Source organism: Taudactylus pleione, unplaced genomic scaffold, assembly GCF_031769625.1.
Source record: "Taudactylus pleione unplaced genomic scaffold, aTauple2 ptg000040l, whole genome shotgun sequence".
Lineage (NCBI taxonomy): Eukaryota > Metazoa > Chordata > Amphibia > Anura > Myobatrachidae > Taudactylus > Taudactylus pleione.
The window spans coordinates 14,066,033-14,088,425 of record NW_028284442.1 but is presented as its reverse complement, the minus strand read 5'-3'; the positions used below and the strand labels follow the sequence as shown (position 1 = coordinate 14,088,425).

General features: G+C 41.2%; 1 protein-coding gene across 1 annotated transcript in view; it reads left to right on the top strand.

Moving 5' to 3' along the window:
- LOC148538365 (solute carrier family 23 member 2-like) overlaps nt 1-22,393 on the top strand; it is a 240,093-nt gene that overhangs the window by 192,394 nt on the left and 25,306 nt on the right. The window contains exon 11 of the mRNA XM_088455399.1: nt 20,861-20,956. Coding sequence (XP_088311525.1) covers nt 20,861-20,956 — 96 coding nt within the window. The remainder of the gene's footprint in view (nt 1-20,860; nt 20,957-22,393) is intronic.

The window sequence follows — 22,393 nt, the reverse complement described above, 5'->3', positions numbered from 1 at the left end:
AGCATTCATTAGGATACTTTATTGTACAGCTTACCTAAAATAATCTGTATTATATGGCAATGTCTTGATGCTCTCTGTATTGTATGACAGTTATTAGGATGTTATCTGTATTGTGTGGTGGTTACTAGTATGCTCTCTTTATTAGTTATCATTCACTAAGAAGCTCTGAGTTTTAGAAACACTGGTGGGAGAAAACATACCTGTACCCTGTCTACTTTGAGTTGGCCCCATACACTTAATTTTCCTGTTACATAATGCTACTTAGTATGGGGAAGAAGAAGAAAACTCTCTTGTTTGGGGGCACTCGAATGTAAAGGTTATAATAAGAATAATATATAAAAAATAACTTTTATTAGATATATTTTAAAATACCAAAAACAAGTCTGAGCCTGTTACTTATTGGCATTACTGTTGGAATAACAGCTATAAATTATCACAAGCAGAACACGAACATACATAGAACATAAGACAACATATAATACAATACTTATCACAATTGTGTGAAGCTAAGTGAAATATTACAAATAGGTCTATAATTCTCTGTCTCATACAATATTGAGACCTATATAAAACATTTACTAGTTCAATGACCTCATAATGTCGTCATAGCACAATGGCTAATCAAAATTACGGCAGAAGCATACAAGGAAATCTTCTAGAAAAGAATGTGATAATAACCATACAATATTCAATATAGGTTACATGAGATATCACAGCACAATAACACTGAACAGTAATCAGAGAAATACAATGATAAGGGGGTCAGATGGAATAATAGCTGACCCTGCAAATATCAAAATGAATATAAGTAAATCACAGGTTGTAATGAGAGGCAGATCACACGTAGGTTGCCTGTGATGCCACCCAGGTACTTGTAGACAGTAAAGTTATAGGAAAAAGTAAAGCTACTCCTTTATGTGGAGTTTACAAAATAGCAGCTGCTGCATGCCATTGTATAGCCATTGTATAGCCATTGAATGGCATGTGAGTGTACGCTCACATGCCATTCAATGGCTATACAATGGCATGCAGCAGCTGCTATTTTGTAAACTCCACATAAAGGAGTAGCTTTACTTTTTCCTATAACTTTACTGTCTTCAAGTACCTGGGTGGCATCACAAGCGACCTACGTGTGATCTGCCTCTCATTACAACCTGTGATTTACTTATATTCATTTTGATATTTGCAGGGTCAGCTATTATTCCATCTGACCCCCTTATCATTGTATTTCTCTGATTACTGTTCAGTGTTATTGTGCTGTGATATCTCACGTAACCTATATTGAATATTGTATGGTTATTATCACATTCTTTTCTAGAAGATTTCCTTGTATGCTTCTGCCGTAATTTTGATTAGCCATTGTGCTATGACGACATTATGAGGTCATTGAACTAGTAAATGTTTTATATAGGTCTCAATATTGTATGAGACAGAGAATTATAGACCTATTTGTAATATTTCACTTAGCTTCACACAATTGTGATAAGTATTGTATTATATGTTGTCTTATGTTCTATGTATGTTCGTGTTCTGCTTGTGATAATTTATAGCTGTTATTCCAACAGTAATGCCAATAAGTAACAGGCTCAGACTTGTTTTTGCTATTTTAAAATATATCTAATAAAAGTTATTTTTTATATATTATTCTTATTATAACCTTTACATTCGAGTGCCCCCAAACAAGAGAGTTTTCTTCTTCTTCCCCATACTACGTTTATCTATACTCTCATGGGGAGCACCTCCACACTTTATAATATTTCTTCTTGACACCTATACTAGGGTTTGATATTTATAATTGTGGATTTTCATTATTCTTTTGACTAATTATATCCAATATATTAGATCCTGTGCTCAAACTATATCCCCCTATTCCCCCCTTCCCTGGTCATTTACATAATGCTACTTACATGATTTTTTTTTTCAGAAGCACTTTAAGTTGTCAATAAGTCCATATATAAGTTGGTGCCAGTATACAACTTCTTTATTGTATTCCCTGAGTGGTGAATACTGTATTCATCTATCCTGAGGTTGGCCTGGGGAATTGCTTCAAAGAATGTCACATGTGCTGTGAATGCTGAAACCAATTGCATTTCCAAGAAATTAAAAATAATTTGAGAATTCTAAAAGTGAATATTGCTGCTGGTTATAAAACAAATCCGATTTCATAAACTTGGCAATGGGATCAGCATTCTAAGAAACATGACAAATAAATGTAATCCATAGTAATTCCTCAACATTCTGTTTAATAATGCGCATATTGTTTGGGACATTTAAAAATCAAGGCATTATAACTTTACAATATGTTTTCTTTAAAGCACCACATTGATCAAAGTGACATTAGTATCCCTAGGATCAATGTATCAGAGAATTGAATGAAGTTTGTTGTTTTATTAATCAAAACAACTATTACACATTGACAATCTCAAATTACATACATTATTAAATAGTAAAGTAAAACAGTAATTTTTGTACAGAATGATGTATTCATTTATGTATTGCTTATTGTAAATTGTGATTAAATAGTAAAATTAATTTCTTAGGACCAATTTATCTGCACAGTGGCAGCATGGATGAAGTGTGTCCCCATAGTAAATTTAATCATAAATCATTGTTTAATTATTGAAATACTTTTAGTCTAAGAACATAAACATACACAATAATTTTTGAGACTTTCACTTCCACATTTAGAATTTGCAATATAAGTGAAAAAAGACAGATAAGAAAAATTTTCAAAATGGTTCCACAGAATACTGTATTTACCTTATTCTCATTTGCCAGAAGATTAAACCAATGATATGGCCCTAAATAATTATATCCCAACTCCAACCATACTGCATAACATAATTAATTGATAGCTGTTGTCATACTTTACTTCATAGACTATAAATTCAGCTGGGATGTAGTCATGTGAACGGCGGCCGCTGGTCACAATCCCAACATCGGAATGCCGGCCAGGGAGTTATGATAGGCATCGAAATACCGACGCCTATCATAATCCCGACACCGGAACGCAGAGGATGACATCCCGAATGAAGGTATGCCAGGGCGCCCTTAGCGTTAGCCATGGGGGGAAGGGTTAGTACTAGGGAGTCTAGCGGGGTTAGTGTTAGGTTTGGGGGGGGGAGATTAGGGGTTAGGCACCCCCAGGGAGAGGTTAGGGTTAGGCACCCCTCCGGGAGGGTTAGCTTAGGGAGCGGTAAGAGGGGGGTTAGGGTTAGGCACCCCCGGGGGTAGGTTAGGGTTAGGCACTAGGTTGAGAGGTTAGGGTTAGGAACCACTAAGGGAGGGTTAAGGTTATGGGGGGACAGGGGAGGTTAGGGTACTTACATGCCTCTGTCGGGATCTTGATCCTGTCGGGCAGCCGCTGGTGGGATTTGAACCGTCGACATTTTAATCCCATTCCGTTCACCTAATGTAAGTTTACTAACACAGTGCTGAATGACATTGCTCAGGCAAAGCAAAAATACAACTTGAATATTGAATCATCTCATTATTATCATAATTATTTATATTTCACAGCAAAAACTTTGCAGTGGCATAGTGTTTAAATACAGCATAGTGCATAGATATAGAGGGTCAGCAGGCAAAATATAAATAAATGCAAAGTTCAAAATCAGCAAAGGTAAAAATGTAGGCCAAGGTGAAGTATTAATGTAAAATTATCCTGAAAGGACACATATTATATTACATAAGACACAGGATCATATTTATACATTTTTGTGAATTAGTCTGAATTATAAAAAAAAAATCATATCTCTGCTTAACATGGCAATAGGAAATTAAGGATTACTGGGATGCAACATTAATCACATTCAGGGAAGTAAAGAGTGAGTGGATTCCTCTCCCAGAAACTTTTGAGTAATGTAGGCGATAGGTTACAAATGCCATCTGAAGGTAAATTTGGAATCTTAACGGCCCCATAGAAACCTATCAAGTCCCAATCAAGCCCCCTATCGCACTCGCATGCCTACGAAGCACGCTAATAGTTTATAAATGTCGCACTGGATGTCACCACCCATGGGGATGCCACTGTTGTCAGTTTTGATTAGTGTGTGGAACTGTATGTCTTTGGAAACATTTATTTCATATTTAGTTTCCAATGCTGGTTATGCACATCTAATATTGAGATACTGTAAAAGATTTGTGGACTTTCTATATGTGCCTTTTAAGTGAAACCAGATGAAACCTGGCCAGATATACTTGAGCAAAGTGTGTATGCTGAGACCACTATTTCAAAAGTAATCAAGTATTTTTATTGGTTTTCAAAGTTTTCTTAAAAAGGAAAAACAATAGTAACAAAAGAAAATACTCAAAAGAACAATTAAGTACAAAGTTCAAGAGCATATGAACATGACAACAATATACAGACAGTAAAATGTGTGATAACAAAGGTTAGTCTGAGAAATTTATAAAAATACTATGCAAAACAGTATCTCAAATTGTGAGAAAAATAGATAATACAAAATCAATCAAAAGTGCTAGCAAACTATTAAAGAAAGAAAAGTGTGGGCTGGCAGAGGTATAAAAGAAACAAATATAAAGACACCTTAGGACCCTTAGAAAAGGTCAGGTGGAGATTTCTGCAAGAGCACAGCAGGATTCTTGCCATAGGGACCAAACCTTGTCAAACTTTAAGGGGAAGTTTTGTTTCTGGTACGTAAACTGTTCATGAGAAACAGCCACATTGACTAAAGCTACCCAGGAGGGAAAGGAGGGAGGATAAGGAGCCAACCAGGTTCTGGCAAAATGATGCCACATAGGGATATGTCCAGAGGCGATGCCAGAAGTCAGCAGATGAGGCAGAACATTTAGGGCATAAGTCCAAGGGAACCCTCCAAATTCAATTTAATCAGGGTCCAGTAAATCCTGTGCAAAATGTATAATTGGATCTGCTGAAACCTGGCGTAAGCTGTGGCATCCTGGGAAGACCCCAGAGAAATGTCCACTCATAGTCAGTTAGAATGCCCAATTCCACATCCCAACGAGACCTAAGCCCACACAAATCTGCTGCCACATAAGACAACAGAAGAAAGGAGTAGGCGAATAGATCTATGACTAGGCAGAGTACGCACTAATAATCAGACTGATGTTTCAGAAAACACAGGCGTAGTTCCCCTCCACTGTGCACACAGAGAATGGTGAAGCTGGAGATATCTATAAAATAGAAGAGCAGGAAGAACAAAAGTGGAGGATAAGTAGGCAAATGTGTGGAGAACCCCTTCATGATATAATTGACCAATAAAAGCCACCCCATAATATAGCCATAAAGAACTACCCTTCATCACATGAATTTCAGGAAAAGCTAAAATATTCTAGAGTGGAGAAAAGGAGTCTATAACAGGGTCCCATAGGACCTTTCTCTCAGACAACCAGATTCTACGGGCCTTTTATAGCAGAGGAGGACAGCGGGAAAGCAAAGTGCGAACCAATAAAAACTGCAAGGGAGTCAAAATTAGACCTGACTTCTCAAGGCGAGCAAAAGGGAGAACCGGAGGTCACCCTGATCCAGTGGAGAAACCCACTCTCTGCAAAATAATAGACACAAATCGGGCAAAGCAAAACCTCCCTTCACATGGGGCCAACAAAGGGTCTTATAGGCAACAGTGCTCTCCTATTTTCCCATATAAAAGAGGTAATACAGCTAGAAATAATTATAAACTGGGAATAGAGAACAAACACTGGAGAGTTTTGAAAAATATATAGAAATTTGGGCTGTATTATAAGGTTAACACAACTGGTGACTGAAAGAGTAAGCTTCTGCCATAGATGGGATTTATTATTTAAATATTCAATTTGGAGACAAGATTTAAAGAAATAAAGTCAGTCAGGGAGTGGGAAATCTGGATGCCAAGATATTTAAATTGTATACACCACCTATGGGGAAAATCATAATCAGGTGGTTGAAGGGTAAAGGAAGGATGGGGAAAAAACCACAGACATCCCAATTAATACAAATACCTGATTACAGTTTGTACTTCTCAACCAACTTAATAAGGGCAGGAAAGGCATTCCCTATACATGAGAGTAACAAAATCATATTGTTAGCATATAAACCAATTTTTTCCTCTTTACCCATAATTTTGAAACCAGAAATCTCAGGAGAGGCCCTGATTGTGCATGCCAAAGGTTCTATAACAAGGGCAAATAATAAAGGGGAAAGTGGACAACCCTGTCAAGTTACCCTCTCTAACAAGAAATTTTCAGTAATATAACCATTTACATTAACCTTGGCAGAGGGGCAGGAATATAAAAGTTTAACTCATGTGAAAAATGTGGGTCCCACCCCACATCTAAAGACAACTTCCTAGAGAAAGGACTGTTCCACCAAGTCAAATGCGCGGGCACAACTATTGCATCGTCCACGTCATCACCAACCAACTGTAAATAAGTAAGCAATCTTCCAAGATTAATAGACCTCTTTGGTATAAAACCTGCTTGGTGGTGGTGTACAATTTGAAGCACAACTTTATTAAGCCGGAGTGCAAGAATTTTTGCCAGAATTTTAATATCAACTCTTAGCGAGATGGAGCAATATGAGTCTTGAGGAAAGTGGGTCCTTACCTGACTTCAGGATAAGCACAATCAGGGACTCCGCAGTGAAGGTAGGAAGGGAACCAGCCTCCAACAGGACCTCAAAAATCTCCAGTAGCTAAGGAGAAAAATCAGTCATATAATTCAGTGGGAAGGCCATCTACACCAGAATTACCCTAATTATTAGGGAAAGATTTAATAGCAACTTCAATTTCCTCTAAAGTAATTGAAGAGTCCAAATACTGCTGATAAAACGGGTAATATAATTTGGTCCAAGCAAGAAGACAACTCATGATAAGAAAACTGGGCACTAGACCTATAAACATCTAGAATGTGGTCACCAAACACTTTAGCAATGGTTGGTATATCCATATGCATTGTTCCAGTAGCATCCCACAATCTGTGCACAGTGGTAGAGGAAGTCTCAGCTCTAGCCAAATATGCCAAGAATGGTACTATCACCTTGAATATAGTAATCATGAGCAGCGGAAAACAGACATCTTTGAAATTAGCCTAACAAAAAATCTGTTCACTGTTTATGTACAACAAACCATTCCACCCTGTCAGCAGAGAGACCACTAGCCAAATATACTACCTCAAGAGCCATACTTTTATCCTCTAGTTCTACTTCATGCTTCCTATGGAAAACCTTTATCTGTGCAATTCTGGAAAGCAAAGATCCCCTCAAGAATGCTTTAAAAGTATCCAACATCAAGGGAGCCAGAAACAGGGTTATTATCAAAACATTCCTTCCATACAGCAAGAAGTTCAGAAGCTGCCCCATCTGCATCAACCAAAATGATTTGAATCTCCAAAAGGTAACACCCCTGGGAAACTCAAGGTTCAAGGACAACAACAGAGGGGAGTGGTCCGATACACCTCTAGACACTAAACACATACTCTACACAAATGACAGAAGGGAGTAAGGAGTGAAAAATCAGGGCAATATCTATATGTGAAAAAAACATTATGAGAACCAGGCATCCAACAGGCCCATTTCTGAAATCAGGCGCAAAAATGGAGTCAGACCCCTTCCTACTGATTGAGTACACTCCCTCCATTTGTCCAAGGAATCATCCAATACATTATTAAAGTCCCCTATAAAAATAACAAGAGCATTAGGTAATTCTAGAGTAAAATCACAGGCTTTAGTGAGAGTAACTAAACTAAAAGAAGGGGGGATATACACTCCCAACAAAACAAAAGGAGAGGCATAGATGGTGCCCACAAGAACTAAATAACTGCCTAAGGGGTCTATATGCACCTTATGACAAACAAAACACAAAGATGTATGTATCAAGACAGAAACCACTCAAGAATTAAAATGAAAGGTAGAATGAAAGGACCACCCACCCTTGTTTTTTTAAGAGCTAGAATATGACTAACCATCAAATGTGTTTCCAACAAACATACTATCCCCAGAGATAGGGCCTTAATTTGCCGAAACACAAGGGAACGCTTAACTGTATCATTTAGGATTCGAACATTCCAAGATATAACATTTAACATTCTAATGGAGAGTACCATAAATCAGTGAAGGGAGGCCACCAATACCTAACAGAAATAAATATAAAGGAACATATAGCACAAACCCACCGCCACCCACATAGTAAACACATATGCTCATGATTACATAAAAATGCAAAAAGAAACTGAAAATAGAAAATATACATACAAAAAACCCAACCACCCCCACCCTGCATACCCAACCCAACACAAGTACACTTAGGACCTCATTCAGAGTCGGCCGTAAGGGGCCGCTCGGTCATACGCATCCGATGTTTCCAAACCACGCATGCGTACGGTTAGTTGTGCGCATGTGCGTACAAGGCTTTGCAATCCAAAATGCTGTAGATCGTATGGCTTACGAGCAGGAAGTGGCTTCCGAGAGTTGATTGACATGAAAGGCCGTTTGTGGGTGTTGACGGGGGTGGTGAAAACGCAGGCGTGCCTCAGTGTTTTGAGGGCGTTTTAGGGGCATACATAAATTACCTGCTATGACCGTCATAGAAGGCCGGAAGTAGTAAAACGTCACTCTGTGAGCAGGGTCGAGGCCTGGCCGATCGTCCAGCTTTAGGTTGGGTTTGTGCTCTCGCAAGCCCCAGAGTATAATCAATACTATTGAATGTTATTAATGTTAGGATTGATGTTTCTATTTTGAGCCACACAATGCAAGCAGCTAATAATCGTTTGTTGATGCTAATAACACTGCTAATTGGCTTGTAATTGATTCAGCTGTGTTTGCATTAGCGAATAATAAGAATAAATACATTTCATCGGAATGACTTATTCTATGCAGTTTTTTGTTAATTTTTGGTGTAATTTGCATTATTATTCCAAAATCCAGGTTTAAATTTTTTTTTTTAACAAACGCACTACCAGTAAAACATCAGCATGAACTAAATGACATTTGAACAATAAAGTTTTAAGATCAATTGAAAGGGAGAAAAAAAAAGCCAACAACACTTTAGAACACTAATTACATAATTGTCAACAAGCTATTAACAAGCTGATCGATAGAGCATGGAAACATGACATGTGGGCATCAACACAAGACAAACGGCCGCAACCATCAGAAGAAAATAAACATACAGCGACTGACAACTACTGACAACGATTGACTCGATCGCTAGCTGCTATCACTCGCTAGCTAGAGGAGGTGCATTGTTCACGTATGGGCGTCACTTTGGTTGCGACCGCCCGGCCGTGCGATTGCTTCCTTTTTCAGTTTCTCGGTCGTTAGGCGTACGACCGAGCGGCCGCTTACGACCGACTCTGAATGAGGTCCTTAGACCCAAATGTATAAACCTAACCCAAGAACAATAATTATCCTACTGTATAATAAAAGTAAAAAAGAGAAAAGCTAAGGGCAACTAATCCCGTAACCAGAACGACCTGTTGTCCCCAGCTTAGTAGGATCTAAGCCAATAGAAAACTTCCAAAATTAAATAAGACAGATTCACATCCGTGCCATAGAAGCTACACACAATATAACAGCATTAATATAAAGTATATAATTAACACCGAAACAACAAATTTATTGCTGCAGTCATTCAAGTGAAAATACAGTATAAAAAACTTTTAAAGCATAATACTCAAGTATAATAGAGTCCTTCATTGTGGAACATCACGATTCAGTGCCTGCAGATCAATCCAGGTCGAAGTCTTACGTGGAGAATCGAAGAAGTGAGTACAATTACCAGCCAACACACGGAGTCGAGCAGAGCAGGGAATAAGATATATTCTAAAAGGCATCAACAACATTCCATATGTAATTCAATTTTAAGCAGCTTTATACAGCAGGTTAAACCATAGAGAATCAGTGACTACCTTAAATTTCAGTGCAAAAGTTTCATTGTTTTTTTAAGTGTTAAATTAAAGCATTGGGCACACTTTAAAATAATAAATGTAATACAGTGCACTTTCCAATAAAGTCATGAGCGATAGTAATTTTTATTTAATCTTTGAACATATACAGTATATAGATGTCAGAGCGGTAGCTTGACATTTGGGTGCCCTGGGCAGAAGAGAGAGGACTGCCCCTTCATATCTTCATTATAGTGATAGTTTACAACATTGAAGGGGCCATGGCTAATGCTACTGTAGCACTGTGGCTAGCCACCCCACATATTACAAGCAAGAAGATATTACTCAAGTAGCTACTTATGAAGGTGCATGTGGTGGGGGTTAAATGTCACATAAGGGTAACCTGGAGGGAACTTATAGCACCTACAGGGCATCTGGAGGGTTTTGATGGCATTAACAGTTTTTTGCAGCAGCTGGAGCTCCTACCTGCACATGCTCACAAATCAAAAAGCAGGTTTCAATTGGACTGCTTTGGCTACAGCCCCTAGAAGCCAGAAAGGGCTGCCATTATAGCAGGGGAGTGGCTTCCAATTGGAAGCCCCCTCTCTGCTAACTACAGTCTGGACTGGTATATTCAGGGCGAGGAAACACCTCCCCTTGGTATAGCTTATCCAACATTTGATTATCAGGGAGCACTACCAATGGGAAACCAGTGCCAAGCTGTCACTAGGGTGGTGGATTTTACTGGTGGGGCATCAGCTTTGCAACCCCTAGGTAAAAACCACCACAGGTTTACAGGAATCTATGACCTCCAAACTTTCTTTGTTCTAGGGCAGTGTTTCACAAACTCATTCCTCAGTGAGCACTAACAGTGCATGTTTTCCAGGTTACTTCCTCACAGAAACACAAGTGAAATAATTAGCTCCACCTGTGGATCTTTCAAAATGTGTCAGCCAGTAATGAATACACCTGTGCACCAACTAGGAAAATTGGAAACCATGCACTGTTAGGAATGAGTTTGGGAAACACTGTTCTAGGGAATAGGATTGCAACCTAGTACCAGCTGGAGGGTTAGGTGGTCAAGCCTCCTAACAGCGCTGGAAAAGTAAAGTGAAAAAATTTAAACTTACCTTTCCCTAGGGAGCAGGTCCTGTGCGAGTGCATGCATGTCATGGTCACATTAATGCTGATTCTTTGCCCCTAGCTCAGTTTTTTGGAAGCTTCCCGATGGCAATCCCAATGTAGGACAATGGAAAGGAGTAAAACACCAAATAGTCTATTTCATGATGAATAATGACAGGTGGCAGCAAAGGGATTCTAACATCTAGACAACCAGAAAACATCAGAAGTCTAATTTACAACAGCCAAAAAACCCCAAAAGGATTTGATCTCCCATTTGCTAGAGTAGCATGGGCAACACAGACTAGACAAGAAAGCACCTTAAAGCAGGCAGAGGTCAAGTTTATTCTCAGTAAGGCCAGGGACCAATAAAGCTAAGACAATGCCATAAGAATGTTTGGTGGCCAAAGCTAAGCATGCTTTAAACTTTGTGACCAAGAAATCTTTTGTCAGGTTGAGAGTTGTATAGTAGTTGAGGATGATGGGTGTGTTTGTGTAGCTTTCCAGGTACTATATTAATTAATGATGGCATAGTATCTGGATCTTTTACCGGGTCTCAAAGAGGCATTAATTAGGGTCATTGAAGCAGCTCACAGGTTAGAGTCCGTTAACAACTGAGAAATATCGCCATCTACATGGACTGTGATAGCTTCTGAAGAAAGTATGGAGGCCTCTGAAAACAGTCTTTGGACAAGCTTAGGGGAATTTTGGGCCCTTTGCATAGCTGGTTGATCAAGGGAAACCAAATCCTGGAGGGCCAAACTGGGTAAACTAGGTGGAGATGAGAAAAGGTGTCTAGCCTGATCTAGTGAATGACCCTCAAAAGTGTGGATAGAGGTAGAAAGGCATAATAAAGGGGTAGATCTATCCATGGGAAGGACATGACATCTACTGTATGTAGAGTCCAATCTCTGGAGACAAAAGTTGGAACCTGGAAATTGGGGTTGGTCCAAACCTGGAAGGCCAAATGTTTTTACATTGGTCTGGAAAACCTCTGTATTGAAGCTTCCTTTATCTAGAATGAGGCGCTTCTGAATAAGAAGTTTGCTAGCTCATTTAGCTCTCCTGAATTGTAAACGACAGTTAGAAGAATGTTCCTCTGGACTGCACAATTACAAATGTCTATTGCTTTTTGGCAGAGTAAATGAGACCTAGTACCTGCCATTCTGTTTACATAAGAAACAGCCATCTTTTTGTCCAAGCAAATATGTATGAAAACTAATTGGTGATGGAGGGGAATTAGAAATTGCAGAACCAGTCATCTGCAGGAGGTTTCTGTGACAGCTGGATTTCTGCATGGACCATGTATCTCGGATCTCTGTCTTGTGTGAAGGCTTCCTATCTCTTGAGGGAAACATCTGAGGAGATTATGATGTCTGGTGTAGAGTACAGGAAAAGATAAGGAGGAGGCAAAGGAAGAGTTGTCCAGGTCTCTATGTCTTGGCGAACAGGAGATGTCAGCTGGATTTTGTCTAACCGAAAGAAATACTTTCTGAGAAAGGTACCCAGGAAAAATTGAGACTGCCTACATAAAAGAGGAACCTGAAACAACCCCAGTCCCAGGGCTCTCATTTTCCTATGAGCTTGGCCAAGTCTGACTGGCTATAGATTATTCAGTGCACATGGTGACAAAGGCACAGAATCACCTTACATTTGTATCAATACATGCTGTTCTATCACTTTTACAAGGTGCAGTGTGACAGGCAGAGAGTGTTCAGCATGTGTTACTGACACAGGAAGTGTCCTACATGCTGCAGCAGTTTGGACCCAATTGCAAGATGTAATGGTGTATTTTGAATCAAGAGGACCCAGCGCTCAACCTTAGTTTACAGCTGTACAGTATAATGCCACTATATAATGATTCGCAAGAAACTCTGAGATTGCCCAGCACGAGTGTATTAATATCAAGGATGTTGAGGTGGACAGAAATAACTACGCTACTGTACTTATCTTTAAAAAAAAAAAATCTTTATTTATCTTAAAAATTAATGAATAACAGTTTATGCTACAACTCTTGATATTGTAAACTAATAATAATGTAAACAACAGTATGACCGATAGTTAGTAGTCAAATTAAACAGTGTTTCCATAAATGTAAAATAGCCGGCAATAATGAATTTAGATGTGTATCACCACAGATGCAGAACAGACTTGGGGACATAAGACCATACAGAGGGAGGGGGTGCATGCTGGATATGTGTAGATGACATAGACAGATGTGTACAGTGATGGATCAAGATGGGGCAGGGGGACAGGGGGGTAATGGCCAATGTAAGTACAGGGACAGTAATCAATAAGTAATATGTCAATGGCTGATACTGCACAGTCACAGTCTCAGTGTCCTACTGGTCCTCTTCTGCCTTCTGACGATACAATTGTTGAACGGCCGTCGCTATATGAGTTAGGGAGCTTCCTGTGTACCCGGGTTGTCTGCGCTCCCATTGTTTGTACTGAAGGATTGAGGCCACAGAGGTTAAGACCGGGGCACATGGACCCGTCGGTACTTACCCCATCCTCGCAGGGTGGGCTCTCAGTCTCCTTGTACCGAGATCTGCAGCGAAATCCAGCTTCTGGTATGCTTGTGGCTGGTATCGGTTGTCGGTTCTTCCACCCTGGGTGGCCCAGGGGTTGTAAAAGTCTAGTTCTGTAGTGGTGCTGGTAATGTTGAGGTGGTATGGTGTTTAATTCCCAATGTGTTTTTTCTCGGTGCAGCCTTTTTAAGGGTTGTATTTTGCACACCCATGTTCTATAGAGACTACAATTTCACACACATAAGAGTGTAACACTTTTTAAAGGTCATCACCACTACTGCAGCACAGTTCCTTTAGAAACTCAATATTTATTTTTCCTGCAGAGTGTGTAGGAGGTGGAGCTGGGGACTAGAGGAGGGGAGATGGGGACGGCCAGGGGTGGGCGCACCAATCAAGCATCAGCTATCACAGTGGACAATTTGTTTAACTATGATAGTGGCTGGCTGAGCATTGCGGACTGAGGCGGTTGCCATGTGGTCCCCAGGGCATGTCACCCTGGGTGGTGGTACCAGCCACACTGCCCTCCCTACAGCCTGGTAGATGTCTGATACATTTAATTTTCACATGCATATAAATGTGTGATCATTTTAATTTAACCAATACATTAAAGTTACCGTACATAATATTTATTTATATATCACCTTTATCCTAGCAGGACTTAAAGCACTTTACGTTTAGCAGAGGAGAGACATCCATTTTGGTTGTGATCAGTTGTTATTACTGTATATGTAATCACTCACTTCAGTACCTGTCACAATGGATCTCACAATCGTAACTTCGTAACATGCACATTGCAAATTTCTTTATATTTTTAATACCATCTTTGCTAAACTGATACAGAGAGTGAAAGAAAGAGAATCTGTCACCATGCTATATATTGACTTTTTAGTTGCCTTTTACGCTGTGCCCTGTGGTATTTTTAAAGTTTGCTTTCTGAACCCAGCATGGGTTCTTGCGCAAGGTCTGGTGGCAATTTATCACAATTTATATCAACTGTTCAGTAAAACAATCAATATATAATTTACGGAGCTACTGTACACTATTAGTCACATCCTGGCTGTCCTTAGCAAGTGACTCCTTAGTGAGTCACGCCTTTGAATGAAAAACTTTAACATAGCTTCATAGTTGCTCATTTCCTACAAATTATTCTTAGACAAAACTGAATTTACAGTACTGTCAGGTTTGACATGTATTATGATATTATATTGGAATGTTTGTGAGTTGATTCCAAGTGAGCTCAATCTACTATGCCAATCTGTCTTCTTACTAAATGTTCTACTAAATAATTTGAGCTATATTAAGTTTTAACTATTTGCCTGTTCTCTCTAGTTATGTGGCTTTGGTGTCATATGATTTTTTTTGTGTGGATTTTTCTATTTTTGTGTATTTTAACATCCAGGATCAAAAGGAAGCATTAGTGTATCTATATTTATCTGCTAAAGTGTGTCCCATCTCCAGCATGCATGCACAGTGCGAGCTGGGGTGTGCACCCCAATGTCCCCCAGCTGGAGTAATGAAATAAACCCTAGCAGGAGAGGAGGATACATACCTCCGCCAGCAGGGAGGTGGTTAGGTGTTGCAGATGTGCCGAGTGGGGAGGGGGAGAGGCGGTGGTGCAGACAGAGCGGTGTGTGGAAGGGGCAGAGGAGAAATGGTCAATTATACAAAATGTCAGGTAGGATGAATGCCAGCATGGTGTGACTGAAACAGGACAGAGCTGGGGGCAGAGGATCAGGCAGAGAGAGGGCAGAGGGGCAGGGCAAAACACAGCAGGTGCAGAATGGGGCATCGCAATGGCAGACTGAAGTGACCCAGCATATGCCAGGTCCCTTTACTTGCATTATAATAAACCTAAAAAACATTATTGTGCCTCATTATTGCCTTTTATTTAGTCCTGAACTATTTGACATACTGTATTCACTAGAGTTACTACTAGGGATGAGCGGGTTTGGATTTCTGAAATCCGAACCTCCCCGAGCCCCCCCGATCCGAGTCGGAACCGAGTCCGGCTCGGGTTTTCCCGTCTGACTCGGAACTGAAATCGAGGCAAAACGTCATCATCTTGCGGGTTTTGGATTCTATAAAAGGTCCCCGCGTTGGCGCCATTTCTCACTCCGGCTGTGGACAGTGAAGAGGGAGAGTGGGAGTTAGGGCTGGCTGGGCTGTGTTGTGTTGTGCTGTGCTGCTGTTGTCCATAGGGGCTGTGTCCATTCCTCCAAAGTCCATAGGGGCTGACTGGGCTGTGCTCTGCTGCTGTTGTCCATTGGGCCTGGCTTGACTGTGTTGTGCTACTGTTGTCCATAGGGGCTGGGTGGGCTGTGTTGTGCTGCTGTTGTCCATAGGGGCTGGCTGGACTGTATTGTGCAGTCAGTTGTCCATAGGGGCTGGCTGGACTGTGTTGTGCTCTGTGTTCTGTGTTTGTGAATTGTGTACACTGTAGCTGCACATGCATCAACAAAGGAGCAGCGCCAAGCGTGCGCCTGTGTCATAAGTAAAGGGCCGGCTGGCTCATCTCTTAAAGGGTGGTGTAACCCCCAAAGTGCACTTCAAAAAAAATGTAAAAAATATATTTTCTGTGTTGTGAATTGTGTGCGCTGTAGCTGCACGTGCATCAACAAAGGAGCAGCGCCAAGCGTGCGCCTGTGTCATAAGTCAGTTAAAGGGTGGAGTAACCCCCAAAGTGCACTCCACAAAAAATAAACAATTCTTTTTTTCCATGTTTGTGTGTGAAATGTATGCGCGGTAGCCGCACGTGCATCAACAAAGGAGCAGCGCCAAGCGTGCGCCTGTGTCATAAGTAAAGGGCAGGCTGGCTCATCTGTTAAATGGTGGTGTAACCCCCAAAGTGCGCTCCACAAAAAATAAACAATTTTTTTTCTTTGTTTGTGGGTGAAATGAATGCGCAGTAGCGGCACGTGCATCAACAAAGGAGCAGTGCCAAGCATGTGCCTTTGTAATAAGTCTGTTAAAAGGTGGTGTAACCCCCAAAGGGCGCTCCACAAAAAATAAACAATTATCTTTTTCTGTGTTTGTGTGTGAAATGTATGCGCAGTAGCTGCACATGCATCAACAAAGGAGCAGCACCAAGCGTGTGCCTGTGTCATAAGTAAAGGGCCGGCTGGCTCATCTGTTAAAGGGTGGTGTAACCCCCAAAGTGCGCTCCAAAGAAAAACAAAAATTCTTCTTTTCTGTGTTTGTGTGTGCCTTAGCCGCATGTATATATCAATATAACATAAATGGAGGACAAAACTTTGTCCGATAATAATAAAATAGGGAAAGATCAAGAACCACTTCCTCCTAGTGCTGAAGCTGCTGCCACTCATCATGACATAGACGATAAAATGCCATCAACGTCGTCTGCCAAGGCCGATGCCCAATGTCATAGTAGAGGGAATATACAATCCCAAATGACAAACTTCAGGAAAATGACCTTAAAAAAAACATTTAATTCATCTGAGGAGAAATGTAAACTTGCTAATATGCCATTTACGCTAAGTTCATGACTAGTGGTTCAGCTTCACATGATGATGGAAGCCCCCCTCCCGCTACAAAAATCAAATGAGTTAAGCTGGCAAAAGCACAGCGAAGAACTGTGCATTCTAAGAAGATATCACAAATCCCCAAGGAGAGTCCAAGTGTGGTGGTGGTTGCGATGCCTGACCTTCCCAACACTGGATGGGAAGAGGTGGTTCTTTCCACCATTTGCACACCCTCTGCAAGTGCTGGAAGGAGCACCCACAGTCAAATTGAAGATGTCACTGTTGAAGTACAACAGGATGAGGATACTGGTGTAGCTGACGCTGAGGAGGAAGTTGGCGAGGAGGATTCTGATGGTGATGCGGTTTGTTTAAATCAGGTTCCAGGGGAGACAGTTGTTGTCTGTGGGATGAAAAAGCCCATCATGGTCATGCCTGGACAGAAGACCGAACATTCCACCTCTTTGGTCTGGCAATATTTCTATCCAAAATCCGGACAACAACTGTCTTGCCATTTGTACCATATGTAAAGGTCAAATAAGTAGGGGTAGGGATGTTAATCACCTAGGAACATCCTCCCTTATACGTCACCTGCAGCGTGTTCATAAAAAGTTACTGTCAACTTCAGAAACTTTGGCTAAGACCTAAGCAGTCCAGGGACACCTAAATCCATTTGTCCTGTTGTATCCAAGCACCTGCAAACCTCACCATCAACTCCCTAATCGTCTATTTCCTCCAAAGTCAGGATCGGAAGTAGTCCTGCAGGCCATATCACTGGCATGACTGACTCTCCTATCCGGGATTCCTACGGAGGATCCTGCATTGCTACGCCTACTGCTGCCACTGCTGCTGTTGCTGCTGGGAGTCATTCATCATCCCAGAGAGGAAGTAGGAACACCACTACTTTTACTAAACAATTGACCCTCCAACAGTCCTTAGCGAGGAGGATGAAGTACAACAGCAGTCATCCTGAAGCAAAACGGATAACTGAGGCCTTGACTGCTATGTTGGTGTTAGATGTGCGTCCGGTATCCGCCATTAGTGCAGTGGGATTTAGACAATTGATGGAGGTAGTGTATCCCCAGTAACAAATCCCATCTAGATTCCACTTCACTAGGGAGGCAATACCGAGACTGTACAGAAACGTCAGAAAAAGTGTCCTCAGTGTCCTAAAAAATGCGGTTGTACCCAATGTCCACTTAACCATGGACATGTGGACAAGTGGAACAGGGCCGACTAAGGACTATATGACTGTGAAAGCTCACTGGGTAGATGTATCACCTTACGCAGCAACAACAGCAGCATCACCAGTAGCAGCATCTCAGAAATGCCAGCTCGTTCCAAGGCAGGCTACGCTGCGTATCACCGGTTTCAGTAAAAGGCACACCGCCGACAACCTCTGAGGGAAATCATCGCCCAGTGGCTTACCCCACTTAGACTCTCCTGCATGCCGAAGACTGGAGCGCCAGCAAACACTCTTGAACCTGCCCCGCCATCACCTGAAGCAAGAGGTTGTGACACAGTGGAACTCAACCCTCTATATGCTTTAGAGGATGGAGGAGCAGCAATACACCATTCAAGCCTATATATCCACCTATGACATAGGCAAAGGAGGGGGTATGCGCCTGACTCAAGCACAGTGGAGAATGATTTCCGTGTTGTGCAAGGTTCTCCAGCCCTTCGAACTTTCCACACGTGAAGTCGGTTCAGACACTGCCAGCTTAAGTCAGGTCATTCCCCTCATCAGGCTTTTGCAGAAGCAGCTGGAGAAAGTGAAGGAGGAGTTAAGATGGAGCGATTCCGCTCGGCATGTAGGACTTGTGGATGAAGCCCTTCATTTGCTTTGCAAGGATTCCAGGGTGGTCAATCTGTTGAAGTCAGACCACTACATTTTGGCCACCGTGCTCGATCCTAGGTCTAAAGCCTATGTGGTGTCTCTCTTTACGGCCGACACAAACCTGCAGAGTGCAAAGACCTGCTGGTGAAAACACTGTCAGCTGAAGCAGAACATGTCACGTCAACAGCTCCTTCTTCATTTTCTCCCGCAACTGGGGCTACCTGGAAACAACTTAGGTATCCTAAGCAACCTGCTGGCAGTGTTGCAGGGCAGGCAGGACCAAGTTTGGACATCTGGTCTGGACTGAAGGCAACAATTTCTGACATGTCTACTGTCACTGCATATGATACTGTCACCATTGACAGAATGGTGGAGGATTACATTGGTGACAGCATCCAAGTAGGCATGTCAGACAGTCCGTACCTGTACTGGCAGTAAAAAGAGGCAATTTGGAGGCCCCTGTACAAACTGGCTCTATTTTACCTGAGTTGCCCCCCCTCCAGTGTGTACTCCGAAAGAGTGTTTAGTGCAGCCGGGAACCTTGTCAGCGAAAGGCGTAGGAGGTTGCTTCCACAAAATGTGGAGAAGATGATGTTCATAAAAATGAATTATCAACTCTTCCAGGGAGACCAGCCTCCAGAATGTACAGAGAGACCTGTGGTGGTGGATTCCAGCGGGGACTAATTAATACTCTGTGAGGATGAGGATGTACACAACACTGAAGAGGGTGAGGAATCGGTGGATGAGGAGGCTGAGGATGACAACTTGCCTCCGTAGAGCCAGTTTATGCAGGGACAGATTAATTGCCAGCTTGTTTTGTGGGGGCCCAAACGAACCAATCATTTCAGCCACAGTCATGTGGCAGACCCTGGCACTGAAATTATTGGTTTGTTAAAGTGTGCATGTCCTGTTTATACAACATAAGGGTGGGTGGGAGGGCCCAAGGACAATTCCATCTTGCACCTCTTTTTTTCTTTGCATTATGTACTGTTTGGGGCCTAGTTTTTCAAACTGCCATCCTGTCTGCCACTGCAGTGTCACTCCTAGATGGGCCATGTGTTTGTGCCGCCCACTCGTGTCACTTAGCATAGTCATCCAGCTACCTCGGTGCAACCTTTTGGCCTAAAAACAATATTGTGAGGTGTGAAGTGTTCAGAATAGACTGGAAATGAGTGGAAATTAAGGTTATTGAGGTTAATAATAGCATATGAGCAGAAAAACCCACAAATTCTCAAATTTTAGCTGTTTTTATGGATTTTAAAAAAAAAATACAGATCCAAAACACAAAACCCAGAACCCAAAACACGGTAGGGTGGTTTTGGCAAAACCAATCCAGATCCAAAACACGAAGAAAGATCCAGATCCAAAACCAAAACACAAAACACGAAAAGTGGCCGGTGCACACCCCTAGTTACTACCCTTTCTACCTCCTGTGTCCTGTGTAAAAGTTACTTTTTAAGATGAGTTGATTTATCTCATTTTTGCTTTGTTAACTTTTCATAGTCCTTTTCCTACATCCCTTTTCCTTAATAGTTTGTTAAAACTTTCCGGTATGTCTTTCATCTTTAGCGAGCTCCATTTGTGAAGTCTTTGGTATTTTTATATTTTCCTCTGAACAGCGTTTTCTGTAAAGCACCTTTCTTCTTTACGTTCTGGGAGATGTGCTTTACCACATATTTGTTGTTGTGCAAGTGTTTAATAAAGAAAACATTTTCTTTAGCTATACTACACATGGTTTGGTCATTTTGTGCTTAAACCAAGCAACTGATGTTATTTTGTCAATGAAATATAGCTTGAATTACTATACACATCTTTTCACTTTAAAATGTTAACAACTGGATCACAAATGTAGACTGTTTTATCATATTATTTTCAATCTACACAAGTAACACTTTACAATGCAGAAATATAATGAATTCACAGAAATGTAATGCCACAATTGTCAAAAAGTTCTTAGAATTGGTTTAATTTATGTTTAATTTATGTCAGCAAAACTGTTCCTCAAAGTAGATTTCTGAAAAACAAATAAATAAATAGTATTTATTTGTTATTTTTAACAGGTATAAAGGAAGTTGATCAAACCATAACAGTACTTCTTACAACAAATATGTTTGTTGGAGGATTCTTTGGATGTCTTTTCGATAACACCATTCCAGGTAAATAATACAGATGTGTGAACAGTGCACACATGGCCTCCTGTTGCAACATTATTTCCACATTGGCCGCATACAAGCATACACATGGAAACCACACGTGCTTTTTTAGCAATAATATATATATATATATATATATATATATATATATATATATATAAAAATATATACAGGGGGTGCAATAAGTTTCCGGATGCACGAAAAGTATTATATTTACAAACAAAGTGAACATAACATTTTCTCAAAGTATTTCCCAAAGGAGTCTATGCAAAGATGCATGTGCTCAAACCACTTGGTGAAGCATCTGGAGCAGTGGTCAGTGGTGGCTCCAGAGGTAGAGCTGCAGCACAGTCCAAATTTTAAATAGGCGAGTCACACCACCTGCCCGCGATGTTTGACAGCATTTGGAAGGGCAGTTGGTGTGGATCTCCTATTTGAATTTTGTACTGCGCTGCAGCTCCACTTCTGGAGCCACCACTGCTCAGAGTCCAACTTGTAGATCCATGATTCATTGCCACTGATGGTGCTCCGGACAGAATTTGAGCGACCACCATCAAACCTGGCCAACATGTTGCATCACAAAGACACACAAGCCTCTTTCTCTTTGTGAGTCAGCTGATGCAGCACCCAGCGTGCCAAATCAGGCCAGGCTTTTGATGGAGTATTTAGAGGAGGGATCCTGGAGAGATGCCTATGTCCTTCTCTAACTGGGCCAGAGTCACCCTGATATCCACCTCAACTATGGCCACCTCAACTATGGCCCGCACGGCAGCAACCTTAGCCCCAGTGATGGTGGACAAAAATTGGGTGCAGCACTCCTCGACTTCCAGGGACAGTCTCCCATGCTGAAAATCTCAAACCACTAGAACACAGTGGTTTGTGATGGTGATTCCTCCTCAAAAGCAGCTTGCAGTTATTCCAAACTCTCCTGCTGTCGCAGACCACTCTTGTAGTCATAGTAGATCATGGCTCTCTAGTGGCTTCTATTGAGCTCCATAAAGAGTTTATGAAAGAAGTGAACAAGCTGACTTCCTTGGTGTGCAGTGCTGCTTATATACGGTTCTATGCCCTGACATTTCACGAGAACTTTAGTCAGAGATTACAATTCACAACCAGTCAGATGCATTGCACATCCGTAAACTTATTGCACACTTACATATATATATATATATACAGTAGAGAAATAATGATGGACGGCATTCCGGTGTACAGGTAAAAAATCAAGCCACACAGTAGTGGTGGACCACCACTACCGTGTGGCTTGATTTTTTACCTGTACACCGGAGTGCCGTCCATCATTATTTCTCTATATTATACCTGTTCCTTACGGAGTACAGCAGGAGGGGCACCCGGACCGTTGATTGAGCTTTTGAGTGCCGGACATCCCAAGTACTTTTTATATATATACAGTATATATATATATATATATATATATATATA